Source organism: Bos mutus, chromosome X, assembly GCF_027580195.1.
Source record: "Bos mutus isolate GX-2022 chromosome X, NWIPB_WYAK_1.1, whole genome shotgun sequence".
NCBI classification, from domain to species: Eukaryota; Metazoa; Chordata; class Mammalia; order Artiodactyla; family Bovidae; genus Bos; species Bos mutus.
In genome coordinates, this window is record NC_091646.1 from 122,189,408 (window position 1) to 122,204,512 (window position 15,105).

Genomic DNA, 15,105 nt, shown 5'->3' on the forward strand with positions numbered 1-15,105 from the left:
CTACTAGGACCTGTTGCCAGAGCTGCAGCTCTAAGTATGTGGTTGCCTAGTGTGTGTGAACTTAATGCGAGCCATGTGAGGATTTGAATGCACGGTGTGTGAGAACGTGTGCATGCTGGGTGGGCAGGTGTGTGTGCACTGTGTTTGCAAGCTGAGTAAGGATGTGAGTGCATGCTGCGAGAAACTGCATTCCCTGTGTATGACACTGAGTGTATGCACTGCGTGAGGATGTGTGTTTACACTGGGATGTGTTCACTGCCTGCTGTGTGTAAGCACTGTATGGGGAACGGTGTCCATGCAGTGTGTTCTTTCGCGCTGTGAAGACCAGTGTACTCCTCGAACGTGCACGCGGTGTGTGGGAGCTCTGTGAGAACTAGTGTGCACATTGCATGTGCATGCCGTGTAGGCGTGATGCGTGAGAGTGGGTGTGCATATTGCTAAGTGCATGAGGTACGCGCCTGCTGCGTGAGGACCCGTGTGCACCTCGCGTGTGGACGCGGTACGCATGCGCAGCTTGAGAACCGGTGCGCACATCACACGTGCACGTCGTGGGGGGGACGCGCGCGGGTTCCACAGCGCGGCGGCAGGGGCAGTGCGCCTGTGCAGCCCCGGCATCCCGATGGAGCACGGTGTCGGCTACGCGGCGACAGCCGGGACGGAGGGGGCTACGCGGGCCCCTCCGCTTCCTGGGAAGATGGCCGAACCGGGCGCGGTGAGGACCTCACCGCCCAACCACCGGCCTTCAGGTAGGGGGCTCTCGGGCTGAGGCGAGCGCGTGGGCGCCTCAGGCCCCTGAGGGGGGCGGGGCGGGCCGCGCCGGGTGTGGGAGGCGGGGCACGGAGCGGGGCTAACATCCTCACCTGTGCCGGGAGTCGTCTAGGCGCGGGGTCCCAGGGCCGCGCCCCTCACGGCGCCGGTGACAGGGGGACACTCCCTCTCGGGTGACCTGAGTGAGTGGGTGCCAATGGGGGGTGGCTCAGGGCGGGTGGCAGGTGTGCTTGGTGTGAGGGGTGGAGGCAGAGGCCATGCTTGATGCCCTAGGGGCCCCGAGTGTCTGGCCCAGTCTCCTGGAGCAGCCGGCATGGGGGGCACCGGGGTTGGCCGAGCCGGCGCCGGGGGTCGCCGGAGCCTGCGCGCCCGCCCACTCTGCGTCTCGGGCGTCGAGCGCGAGCGGCAGCCCAGCTCTGTGCTTCGCGGCGTCCCCGGGGGGCCGAACCCGCGCGTCGCCCACTGGCGGAGCGGCCAGGTGCGAGCCCCTAGCCGGGTTCCCCTGCCGCCCGCTCGTGCCCGCGGAGGCCGCGGGTACACTGCCCCGGGGTCTGGCGGGGCCGCGCGGCGGATGAGCCCCTGGCCCTCGGGGCTGCAGCTGCTGGGAGCTGAGGAGGCACGGTCCCCGATTTTGGCTGCCCACAAACGAGCGAAGCGGGCAGAGATTTTGAGGACATTTGACGAAATTTCGATAAGCTAGTCTCAGGTCTTTTAACGTTCTGTAAAGTGGTTGCAGGTAGTGCGGGGGTGTAAGCAACGTGGAAACCGATTTCGTGTTTTTCCTGACAACACCTTTTTTTTTTTTTTTTTTAAGTTAATGGGAGCTATTTTTAAGACATGTTTTTACCGCAGTATAGCATGCTTCCCACAAAAACGCACAGATCTTAAGTAGAGGATTTGGAGATTTATCACATCGTGAGGATCTGCGTATTTTATGTAAGGTATACCAAGGAAGGGAAGGAAATCAAGGGAAATGTTCTTGAATCACTTAAAACAAGATTTTCATGGGAGAAGTGGTATTTTTTTTTTTAATTGGGCCTTCATTTGTATCGTTTAGAAAAGGAGGGGATGGCTTAAATTTTTTCCCGGTTTGCGTTTTTCATCATGCATATTTTGAAAGGCAGAATTTAACAATTATCACAGGACTGTGATATAAATACTATAAACACATACTTCTGTTTTCGTCTTTTTTGCTTGAGAAACTCGGTCGCATCTGCTAGGGAAGAACCCAAAACCTACCCAGCCGTTAGAACCAGGTTGGGGGAGGGGAACCTAATAGAACAAAACATTGGGAAAGGAAGGTTGTTAAAATTCATCTTTTAATTCGGTCGAGAGTTTAAATAAGTAGGTAGTTTTGATGTTGTAGAGTCAAGGTGGAGCTGTATGGTTGGGCCTGAAATTCATCTGTGGTATTTTATTTTATTTGAAGGCACTTAATAAGAGAAAGCCCATGGACAGAGGAGCCTGGCGGGCTACAGTCCATGGGGTCGCAAAGATTCGGACACGACCTCGCGACTAAACAACAACCGCAAATAAGGGTACTAGTCTTATTAAGTTCTAGTTGAAAACTTTTATTGTAAAAAATAGCTTAAAGCTGTATTCCTTCATTTGACATCGGAAATACTGAAAGACATGTTCTGTGAAGGTTTAAAATATTTCAGGGACTTCCCAGGCAGTCCAGAGGGGAGTCCTTCCATTGCAGAGGGGAGGAGTTTGATCCCTGGTCAGGGAACTAAGATCCTGCAAGCCACCTGGTGCGACCCCAAACAAAAGATTTTTTAAAAGATAAAATATTTAATAAACTTCCATGTACATTAGGGTTGGTGTGGAAAAATTGAAGTATTCAATTTAGGTGTCAGGTAGTACAAGGGTTTGCTCTTTTAAAGCAGGTTTTGTGAGGCTAGGTGCTTTGAAAAATAATGTCATCCTCAGAGAAGTCTTGATGATTGAGGTTTTATGATTATCCATCCTGATAGTGATTATTCTTGGCCATCCAAGACTTTATCATTTGGGACCTGTTCCTGATGAGATTCAACCTGCATTTCTTGAGGATCAACCATTGTTCCTAAGTTTGTGCTGAGTGCTTTGAGGGCCAGAAAAGACAAATTCCGGAGATGTTTAGGCTCTCAGACAATTTCATAGTGGGGGGATATGGGCCGGCAAGTGGTTTTCCTGGGAGCTGGTGTAGAAGGTCTCATGGGAAAACCTTTCTGGTTGTTTCCTCTAGCAACAGGTTCTTCTGATATTGAAATCCTGTGCATTTTTCCCTATTATCCCTCAGTGATGCTTTCTTTCTTTCCCTTTACCTACACCCCAGGATGGAAATGACCAGAGTACTGTTCTCTTTAGTGCTTTTGTTATGTGCATGGTATAAGGAATGAGGTGCAAGCACCTGTTGCTTGAGTCTGCTTAGTACCTTTAGAAGGCAGGGAGAGGCAGCAGACTGTCACCGGAGTCTGTCAGACTGCCTTGGTGTCACACAGGTCCTCTGCTCCCCTCAGTCTGAAATGCGCCCTTCTTCACTTTTCCCATTGGCATTCACTTCCTCTAGGCCCCTCTCAGTCTGAATTAAGGAACTTCATCTTTTTGTGCCTGTAGCACCTGGAGGAAAGCACTCTTCTTGTTCCGCCCATGTGATGACATTAACCTTCCAGCTCCTATTGGCAGATGTTCGTTGGGTGCCCACTGTAAACAGAGGCCTGACTGCCTGGGTGTGAATGCCATATCTCCTCTTCCTGCTTTCTTACCTGCAGAGACATTGTTGAGCTTCAGTTTTCTCACCTTTAAAATGGGTGTAAGAACACCATGGTGGGGGGAAGGAATAGAAGCACTGCTTTGAAGATGAAGGAATTAGTAGCTGTAAAGCAATGCTTGACACAGTAAATGCTCGAGCTGGTCATTCAGTGTCCATTCAATTAGATGATCAGCTTGAGAGTAAGGCCTGGGTCCAGGTTACAGGTGCCTCTCACAGTGCCACCTGGTGCAGAGAGTGGCTGGATGGTCATCCTACTCATCCTCAAAGTTTTTGCACACAGTAGGTCTGTAGCTGATGTTCGATGCTCCACTGGGTTGAGTAAATACTCACAAGTTGGATTAAAGAAGTGTGTCGGTGGAGGAGATTGAAATAGTGGAATTACAGAACATGTTGAACTTTACAGTGCTTTCTGCAGGTAAATACTGTTTCCTAAGTTGAATTCATTTGCCCGTGGTTCCCTGGTCAGGAGGGAATTGCTTTGAGGTGAGAGTCCCTTGGACATCAAGGAGATCCAACCAGTCCATACTAAAGGAAATTAGTCCTGAATATTCATTGGAAGGACTGATGTTGAAGCTGAAACTCCAATACTTTGGCCACCTGATGTGAAGAACCGACTCACTAGAAAAGACTCCGAGGCTGGGAAAGATTGAAGGCAGGAGGAGAAGGGGATGACAGAGGATGAGATGGTTGGTTGGCATCACTGACTCAGTGGACGAGTTTGAGTAAGCTCCGGGAGGTGGTGATGGACAGGGAAGCCTGGTGTGCTGCAGTCCATGGGGTTGCAAAAGAGTTGGACACAACTGAGCGACTGAACTGAACTGTCCCTGCTCACCTCCCACCCAGATTAGGCGAATGGAAGGGTGCAAACTGGAAGTTCAGGAGAGACTCCCCTGGGGACCACAGTAGGGTGGGACCAAGTTGGAAAGGTTGAGAGTCCGGCCCCAAGAAATTCAGAGTTCTTCATCCTCTCTCAAAGTTGCATATGAAACTTTTTTTTTTTAATTGTCCAGCCGCGTAGCTTGTGGGATCTTAGTTCCCCAGCCAGGGATTGAACCCCTCAGTAATGAAATCACAGAGCCCTAACCACTGGACCCACAGGGAATTCCCTACAACCATTCTTGACCACTCTAATACTAAAATTGTTTGAACCTAAGAAGAACGAGTTGAGCTTGTGCACGTGTTCTAACATCATGAGTCCCTTTGGCCTCGAGAAAGACATTCCCACTCCTCTAGGTCAGGAGACAGAGAGACAAAGTTGCATTTGGTCTGGGGCTTCTGTTCTGGCTTTGTTGAGTGATGGCACTGATGGACTTGGACTTGGCAGAACCTTCAGGGCAAACTCCTGAAAGCCTGTCTGACTATTAACTGTTTATTTTTTGATATCCTGAGCCTGGTGACACAACTGGTCAAAGTCTGTCATTTCTGTCTCTAACCCTCTTTCCTCTCCAAAATTAAAGAATGTTTTCTTCTCATCCAAATGCCCCATCTTCTAAAGTGGTTCATTTTTTGAAAGAACATTTTATCTTCTTTTTGAAAAATTATTTATTTTTAATTGAAGGATAATTCCTTTACAACATTGTGTTCATTTCTCCCATATATCAACATGAATCAGCCATAGGTATACATATGTCTCCTCCCTCTGGAACCTCCCTCCCACCCCTCTAGGTTGTCACAGAGTACCAGGTTGAGCTCCCTACATCATACAGCAAATTCCTATTGGCTATCTATTTTATATATGTTAATATATATGTTTCCATGCTACTCTCTCAATTCGCCCACTCTCTCCTTCCCCCACTGTGCTACAAGTCTGTTCACTGCGTCTGCATCTCCATTGCTGCCCATATAGGTTCATCAGCACCATCTTTCTAGATTCCATATATATGCGTTAATATACAATATTTATTTTCCTTTTTATGATGCCACTCTGTATAACAAGCTCTAGGTTCATCCACCTCATTAGAACTGATTCAAATGCATTCTTTTTATGGCTGAGTAATATTCCATTGTGTATATGTACCACAGCTTCTTTATCCGTTCATCTGTCGATGGACATCTAGGTTGCTTTCATGTCCTGGCTATTGTAAATAGTGCTGCAGTGAACATTGGGGTACATGTGTCTCTTTCAGTTACGGTTTCCTCAGGGTGTATGCCCAGCAATAGGATTGTTGGGTCATATGGTAGTTTTGGGCTTCCCTGGTAGCTCAGCAAGAATTCATTCCTAGTTTTTTAAGGACTCTCCATACTCTTCTCCACAGTGACATTTTGCCTTCTGTATTAGCTGTACTAATTGACTTACACAACAGAAGGATTTTCAGGGCTGAATCAGGTAGATGAGAGATGGAGTTTTCTGGTGGATGCTGGTCAGTAGTCTGGTGGGCTTTGTTGGGAGGATTTAATAGGATAGAACTCATAATGTGCTCAGCACAGTAAGCACTCACAGGGCAGGTGGTATGATTTGGCAGCTGTGTTTCAAGAGTGGGGAACCACAAGTTGCCAGTTTTCTTATGGCGCAGATTTGAAGGTCCTAGAATGCCCTTTCTGCTGCATTTGGTGGTCAAAGCAAGTCACAGAGCCAGCCCAGATTCAAGGGGAGGGGAAATATACTCCACCTCTTGAGGTGATGTGTGATAAGCACCTACTGGAAGAGGAGGAATCTCCCTTTCTAGAGGTTCTCTACTGTAACACGTGAGTACCTTGAAATTGAGATGTTAAGTAAGGGAATTCCTTGACTTGGTGCATTCACTGCCAGGGCCTGGGCTTGATCCCTAGTCATGGAACTAAGATCCTGCAAGCCACGAGGCTCAGCAAAAAAAAAAAAAAGGTTTAAATAAGTTGGTCAAGGTCACACATTAAGTGGCAAGCCAGGGCTCAAACTCAAATGTGTTTGACTCTAGAGTTAAGTATTTTTAATCTCCATGCCTCTGTTCTATTCCAGATAGATTATAACAAACTCCTTTTGTGCATGGGCTATGCCTCCCACATTTTCTGTACCCTACTCAAGATGTAGCTTAGTACTGTTGATACACATTTTATGAAGATTTTGTGTGCCTTTTTTATAGTACACAGTTACTTTTCTGTATAAAGTTGATGATCTTCATTTCTTAGAACTACAGCAAAAATTGTATCAACAAAAATGCTTAGAGGGAGAGAAGTTTCATTTAACAGAATTTCTTGTTTGCCAGATTCCAGGATATCAATGGGTATCAGATTGCTTTGTCAAATAGCTACAAATGTTTCTAAATATGTGCTCTCAATTTATATCATTACTCTGTACAATAATGAACCATAAGGAGTCTGGCATCTGTCCACAGGCCACACTCTGAGTAGTTTTGCCCTGGACTAGCATTTCCCACAGAGAAGGCAATGGCACCCCACTCCAGTACTCTTACCTGGAAAATCCCATGGACGGAGGAGCCTGGTGGGCTGCAGTCCATGGGGTCACTAAGAGTTGGACACGACTGAGAGACTACACTTTCACTTTTCACTTTCGTGCATTGGAGAAGGAAATGGCAACCCACTCCAGTGTTCTTGCCTGGAGAATCCCAGGGACGGGGGAGCCTGGTGGGCTGCCGTCTCTGGGGTCGCACAGAGTCAGACACGACTGAAGCGACTTAGCAGCAGCAGCAGCATTTCCCAAAGGGTGTGATACACAAGATGATTTAGATTACATGTGGACAAACTTATCTTCTCAGTTTTAGATTAATAGTTCTGTGGATTCTTTCCTTGTGTTGTAAAAGTACAACTAATACATCAAACTAATTTCATGAATATTTTCAGCATCAAGTAAAATATGAAAAAAATATTCAATTTAAAGAAAACTACTGAGTATAAGTTGGTGCTAGCTAATACAAATAGAATGCTAGCTTTAACTAACTCAGTATATCCAAAATATTGTCATTTCAACATGTAATCAATATAAAGAATTATTAATGAAATATCTCACATTTTGTCCTTTGCACCAAGTGTTCCAAAACCAGTGGAAGACTTGACACTTCCAGCTCATCTCTACGTGGACTAGTCAACAGTTCAGGTGCTCAGTAGTCACTGTGGCTAGTGGCTCACATATTGGACATGGTGATCTAAAACATTTTCCTCATGGCAGAAAGTTTTGTTGGTCACATAGGGCACCATGGCATTGAGTGTCGCGTGTAGAACAGGATGTATGCTGCAGTATTCTGCCTATCGTAGCTCTCTTGTGTGGAAATGAAAAGATGCTTTGATAAAATGTCCTCCCCTGCAATAAGGCAAAACCTGCCTGGACCCTCAGGCTCCCAAGGGGAGAGGCTGCTTTTGCTTTCCCCATTGTGGGCAGGTGCCAAGGTCCTGATACGGATTATTGTCTTGGATTATTCACAACGTGTGGAAAGGGAGTAGGCTTGGCTTCCTGGTAAATGTTGGGCTGTCATCATGGAAAAGCATGGTATAATATTGATGGAACAGTGGGAGGAGAGTGGTATTAGCGCGCACACTACGCATTCAGTGTCAGGTCCAGTGGGGAGCCCCCTCTTCAGGGTGGGCTCTGTGAGGCCAGGTCTGGCCGTTCCCCCAAGGCTAACATTGTGCCTTCCTAGCTCCTGTTCACAGAAGCCACTCTCTGATTATGATCACCAAGTTCTTGTTGACTGACAGGACACACCCCCTAACTGTGGAGACCACGTAAGTGAACAGTTTCAGGGAATGCAAGGGCCAAGCCACCTCCTGTATCCCAGGTTTGATGATGTGAGGAAGCTGGCACTAGCTCTAGGGGAACATACTGGGCAGGGCCAGGTAACCCACACTCGCTTTCAGGGCCTGCAGGACAAGTCCCTGCCCAGACCAAGTTGTCCCCATCCTGAGCAATTGATCTGTCTTTGCCTTTGGTACCGAGTTAACTGTTGGTTTAGCAGGTCAGCCAGTGTGCAACACCAACTTCTATGGTAGATCTATTAAATGCATTTTCTTATCCCTGCCCTTGTTTTTTTCTCTTTCTCTCCCACTTTTCGTATGCATTTTTGCTATATTTTGTATAAGCAGAAGGAAGGAGAGAGGAGGACATAAAGGAATACCTGAAATTAATAAATACAGAGCAGGAAATGCCCCTATAGCTTGAATTTTTCACCAGACACCAAAAGTCCTTTATTAAGTAGTACTATGTGTCTTTGTTTCAAAACAACACTTTAATACGTACCCATAACTGGAAATAACTATCTGAATCATAAACTGCGTGAAACAGGATTCTCCTGCTGTGCTTATTTTTAAAAACACCTCCCACTACACACACACACACACACACAAGATTGTGCTATATTCTCTTCCCTTAGCACCTAGGCCTGTGCTTTCAGTATTCCACTGACTAGAGAGGCAAATGTCCTTGTGCAGGGGGGCAGTGTCTCCTCTTATGAGAGTTTGCACTTCTCTACCTTGTTAATTGTGTGTTCGGTTCTCTTGAGCACCAGTCAGGGGTGACAGTTTGTGGTGAAATATTATAACAGCCTTCAGTGGAAGCTTTCTTTGCATGCGGGTAATTTTTGCTCATGTAGATATCTGTTATGAACAAAACTTTGTTCATTTTCTTTAGTTAGGTAACCAATATTATTGAAGTAGATTTAGTTATATCCTCAGACAAAAAGCCCTCTTTAAAATATTTCTGATTCTAATTGCAGTTTTCTTACTGCGAAACATGTTCCTGCTCTTTTTTTCCCCCCTCCTCAGTTCAGTTCAGTTCAGTCGCTTAGTCATGTCCGACTCTTAGTGACCCCATGAATTGCAGCACGCCAGGCCTCCCTGTCCGTCACCAACTCCTGGAGTTCACTCAAACTCATGTCCATCAAGTTGGTGATGCCATCCAGCCATCTCATCCTCTGTCATCCCCTTCTCCTCCTGCCCCCAATCCCTCCCAGCATCAGAGTCTTTTCCAATGAGTCAGCTCTTCGCATGAGGTGGCCAAAGTACTGGAGTTTCAGCTTTAGCATCATTCCTTCCAAAGAACACCCAGGACTGATCTCCTTCAGAATGGACTGGTTGGATCTCCTTGCAGTCCAAGGGACTCTCAAGAGTCTTCTCCAACACCACAGTTCAAAAGCATCAATTCTTCAGCACTCCGCTTTCTTCACAGTCCAACTGTCACATCCATACATGACCACTGGAAAAACCATAGCCTTGACTAGACGGACCTTTGTTGGCAAAGTAATGTCTCTGCTTTTGAATATGCCATCTAGGTTGGTCATAACTTTTCTTCCAAGGAGTAAGCATCTTTTAATTTCATGGCTGCAGTCACCATCTGCAGTGATTTTGGAGCCCAGAAAAATAAAGTCTGACACTGTTTCCACTGTTTCCCCATCTATTTGCCAGGCGGGAAGTGATGGGACCAGATGCCATGATCTTCGTTTTCTGAATGTTGAGCTTTAAGCCAACTTTTTCACTCTCCTCTTTCACTTTCATCAAGAGGCTTTTTAGTTCCTCTTCACTTTCTGCCATAAGGGTGGTGTCATCTGCATATCTGAGGTTATTGATATTTCTCCCGGCCATCTTGATTCCAGCTTGTGCTTCATCCAGCCCAGCATTTCTCATGATGTACTCTGCATATAAGTTAAATAAGCAGGGTGACATACTCCTTTTCCTATTTGGAACCAGTCTGTTGTTCCATGTCCAGTTCTAACTGTTGCTTCCTGACCTGCATATAGGTTCTCAAGAGGCAGTTTCCACTTCACTTGATTTTGTTTTAGGCAGTCATGAATTATTTCTAAAGAATAATTGCTTCTTATTAATGGTCCATTAATTTCTGCATATGGAGGAGGGCATGGCAACCCACTCCAATTTTCTTGCCTGGAGAATCCCATGGACAGAGGAGCCTGGCGGGCTATAGTCCATGCAGTCACAGAGAGTCGGACGGACACGATTGAGCTACTAACCGCAATTTCTGTGTATCCTTAATCTTCTGGGGTGAGAGTAACTCTTTTTACCGCAAAACAGTCAAGGGAGTGAAATGAACTGTTTCACTCTACCCTAATCAGCTTATATTTCTTTTTTTCCCCCAGCTTCCATTTTTCTTACTTGTCTTTTACTTTCTCTCAGTTTTGGTTGAGAGACCCAAGAAGACCCAGTACCTTTCTACTAAAGAGTGTTGAATGTCCTGTGTGGTACATAATTTTACTTTTATTAGCTAAAAATGAAAAGGATTCTTGCCCCCTTTTTAAAGGTGTATAAAGATGCCCTGTAGTGGTGCATAAAGATTTCAGAGTTAGTATCTCTTATGATCAGGCCAATTCAAGCAGGAGATACTATACACAGTGCTGTCCAGTAGAACTTTCTGTTCTCCAGGTGTTCCAAATGGTAGCCACTTGCTACTTGTGGCTATTGAGCAGTGAGGAACTGACTTTTTGTTTGTATCTGATTTAAAATAATGTTAATAGCCATATGTGGTAACAGCTCCTGAATTGGACTCTGCAGTTAACTAGATGTTTACTGACCTTGCCAGGTTGGATCAGAAATGAGGAGTGTGTTTTGGGCTCAAACAAATTCCTTCAAACCCATCTATTCTTTTTTTTCTTTAATTTAATTTTTATTTTATTTTATTTTTATTTTATTTTGGAGTATGGTTAATTTAGTTTCAGGTGTACAGTAAAGTGATTCAGTTACACCTATACATATATCCATTCTTTTTCAGATTCTTTTCCCATATAGATTATTGCAGAATGTGAATAGAGTTCCGTGTGCTATACAGTAGGTCCTTGCTGATTATCTATTTTATATATAGTATTATGTGTATGTTAATGCCAAACTCCTAATTTGTCCCATCTCTTACTGGTTTCTTCTCTACAAGCTCTGGTATTTAGTACTTGTTATTCAGGTCCTCTCAGATGTGCACAGGCCACCAAGACCAGAACTGGCATTTAAGCTCTTGTGGTTCACATCTTGTCTGCAGTGCCATGATAGATCTACCAGGCAAGACTTATTTCTGGCTCCTGGGAGCCCTGGGTTGCCCTCTTTGTCCCTGCTTCAGTTTTGGTTACACAGCTTGGTTGGAGGAGAAGCCAGATTGACTTCTAAGGCATCATCAGATCATGAGATGAAATATTGAGCTTTGCAGAATATGAATGGGCTATGGGGAGAACTTTTCCAGGAGGATGTTGGCAGGGACTGAGATCACAGGAGAAGCCCATTGTGGAAGGTGAGGGTGGTGAGGGGAGCCATGAGGAAGGAATCAGTTCTCCCTTCTCTAGGACATGCTCACTAAAGTAGGCGAGCCTCAGCTCTCTCATCCAGCTTGCTCCTCACAACTGTGGCATCATGTGCTGGCCTGGGAGAAGAACTTGGTTACTTGTGAGTGCACTGGTACTTTAGGTCATCTGACTAATGCTTTCCAACTCTGACATGCTGTGGTCCTCCACTGCCAGCCTAGAAGGCTGGGGAAAAGGTAGTCTGGTCTTGCCCACTCTGATTAGCAGGATCACCAGCCATGTGGGCTTATTAACCAGCAGACTTACCAGGCTTCCCTTCTCCTCCCATTACAACCAAGGCAGGGGGTTCTGTGTCCATCTCTCATGACCCCATCCCTATTGCCAATGCCTAGGTAAGACCCTGTCATTTAGGGCACAGCCATTATCACAGGAACCTCAGGGGTCTCTGTTCACATCACCCTCCTGCCGTGGATCCATCGTGTTGCACTTTTGTGTGACCTTCTGTGACATCAGCCTAGCCTAAGCACAGTCTAAACTTCTGCTGGGGTTTCCCAGGTTAGTTGGTGGCTTCCCAGGTTGGTTGTGTTGGAACAGGGCTCCTGCTTACCGCTCCAGCATCCTTCTCTGGTCAGTGATTGCCCCCAGCTGGTTGTCTCCAGCACTCTCTGCACCCACATGTGCCTCACTGCCCATGCTCACGCTTGGCTCACATCTCACCTCATCCCTGAAGCCTTTCCCGACCACACACACTTTGGGTGGGTTTTTCTTTTCTCTTCCATTTCCGTTATGGTGTTGATAACACTGATTCAGGTAAATAAGATCACGTGGAAATAAACTTGGGGTTGGCATTTGGAAAGTAAAGTGCACAGATCTTAAGCACACAGTCTGATGAATGTTTACATGTACATCCATGTAACCAACACCCAGATCAAGAAACTAAATATTTCAAGTACCCAGATGGCTCCCCTGGGCCTCCTGCTAGACAGAACTCCCTAAAGGTGGCCATTGTTCTCACCTCTTTTCACTATAGGTTAGTTTTACTTGTTTTTGAGGTTTATATAAATAGATTCTTATAGTATGTACATTAATATTACAGCAAAATATACATCACATAAAATTTATCATTTTAGCCATTTTTAATGTACAATTAAGTAGCAGCAAGTACATTCACATTATTGTACAACCATCACCACCATCCATCTCCAGAACTTCTTAATCAAGTATTTAGTTTTTTTATGTGCCTGTTTTTTTCCTTTCAGAATTATGTCTATAAGAGTCACCCATGATGTTGCAGATATCAGTGGTTCATTTCTTTTTATTTCTGGGTAGTATTAGATTATCTGACTATACATACTACAATTTGTTTTATCCATTCTCTTGCTGATAGACAGTTATTTCCAGTTTTCTATTGTGAATAAAACTGCTATGAGCATGCTTGCACATATCTCTTGGTGCCCATACATGTGCATTTCTGTTGTGTGCATTACTAGGAGTTGAATTACTGGGTCAGAAGGTAAGCATATGTTCAGCTTTTGCTGATAGCGCCAAACTGTTTTCCAAACAGTTGGAAGTAGTTCCCTATTGCTGTTATAACCAGTTACCACAAATTTAGTGGCTTATAGCAATGTGAATTTATTATCTTATAATTCTGGACATCAGAAGTGCTAAAGTCAAGGTGTCAGCAAAGTCTTTCTGGAGGCTCTAGGGGGAGAATCCATTTCCTTGCCCTCTCCAGCTGCTGGAGGCTGCCTGCACCCCTTGGGTTGTGCCCCTTCCTCCATCGCCAGGGCTAATAGCATAGCATCTTCCAGTCTCCTTTTCTCTCCAATTTCTGCTACCATTGTGATGTGTCCTCTCTCTCACTCCTACCTCCCTTGTGATTACGTGGGGCCCAGCTGGAAAATCCTGCATAGTCTCCCCATCTCAAGATCCTTACCTTAATCACATCTGCAGAGGCTTTTTTGTCACAGAAGGTGACATTTTCATGGGTCCAGGGCTTGGAACGTGGGCTCCTCTAGGGGGCTGTTACTCTGCCTGCCGTTCTGTATCCCCACCAGGAGGGCGTGAGAGCCCCAGTTCTTGTCCATCTTTGTCAGTGCCTGCTCTTGCCGGTCTTTTTCGTTGCAGTCATTTGGAGCGGACGTTGGGGCACATACACAGCTGCCTCCCCCAGGCAGTGTGTCCTCCTTTGCTTTGATACAAATTTATTGAGCTGATCATTATTACATTATAAATATGTGTTTACATGCCTCTGTCTTGGCCAAACTGTACACTTTTTCGTGAGACAAATCTCAGAGTAGCCAGTACAATAAGTGCTCCTTGGAGAGTAAGAAATTACTAAGGGCAGTTTTCAGCAGAGAACTGAGCAAAGCTAAAGGTGTAGATGAGAGCCTATGCTTACAATCCCATCTCTGGCTCAAGGTGGGTTTTCTCCCAAACAAAAATAGGACCAGAGCAGAGAGCCTTGTTTCTAACTTCTGCACACTCTTCTCTCCCAAGGTAGTTACTCTTTAAGTGAGCAGTGCCCTAGAAGGGGATATGGGCCTCAACTCCTGAGGGCCTTGGTTGGAAATGACTTCAGCGTGTATGTAAATGAGAGAGGGCCGTACAGTCCCACAGGCCGCCTTATGGGGAGGGTGAACTTGGACCTTGCACAGAGACTTGGGTTTTCCTTCTCCCTGGACTTGGCTCGTGTAGCAGCACGCTGCAGCTTCTTGCCTGCGGGAGGAAGACCTTTCAAGGTAAGCCGGGCATCCTTGACCCCAGGGAATGTCACGTGTGTAGACTGAAACCTGCCGTGGAAACTTCAGGCTGGGATTGCTGAGGATGGCGGAGGCAGAGTGAAAGTGATTTTGCGATGCCCCTGGACATGGCAGGGTGGGCGCAGCAGTCCTGGGGCTGGCGAGCCTGATCTGGAAGGTGGGACAAGTGTGAGACAAAGGCAGACAGGGTTGTGGCTCCTTCGGGAGCATCTGGACATGAGGGGCCACTTCCTATGCTTGTTTGTGATGCTTTCCTTGGCTGGGCATGCACCTGGCTGCAGGAAGGTGCTCAGGTTTCAAGGCCTCAGGCTTCTGTTTCCAGGCGCTGGGGTGTTTGTAGCGGGCCTGGCTGCCATGACTTTGACCATCGGGTGTGGCGTGTGCATGAGGAGCTTGCCAGCCACATGGCAGAGGACTTTCCCGGCCCTTGTGGGAAAACCTGTGTCACTGACTGAGCCTTGGCTGGTCAGCACTCAGATCCTGAGGGAGTCGGTCTTCTGAGAAAACTACTGTCTCAGGGTAAACGCTCCTGGGACAGGCTGAGCAGGGCTGGTGCTGGGGACCCCCTGGCCTTCAACTGCTCTGCCTGCTGTATTCAAATTGCAGAGAAACTCAGGTGCCTGCATTCCTGCTGAGCCCTGTCCCTCTAGGACTTAAACCT

At 46.4% G+C, this 15,105-nt stretch overlaps 1 protein-coding gene across 4 annotated transcripts in view; it reads left to right on the forward strand.

The window, feature by feature from the left end:
* The first annotated feature begins 537 nt into the window (after nt 1-537).
* The window catches only part of MAP7D2 (MAP7 domain containing 2), a 101,340-nt gene continuing 86,772 nt past the window's right edge, over nt 538-15,105 (forward strand). For 3 of the 4 annotated variants that reach the window (XM_070366645.1, XM_070366648.1, XM_070366646.1), the window contains exon 1: nt 538-746. In XM_070366645.1, coding sequence (XP_070222746.1) covers nt 620-746 — 127 coding nt within the window. In that variant the 5' untranslated portion in view covers nt 538-619. Of the gene's footprint in view, nt 747-812; nt 951-15,105 lie in introns of those variants that run through there. The other variant, XM_070366647.1, reaches the window with a different exon arrangement.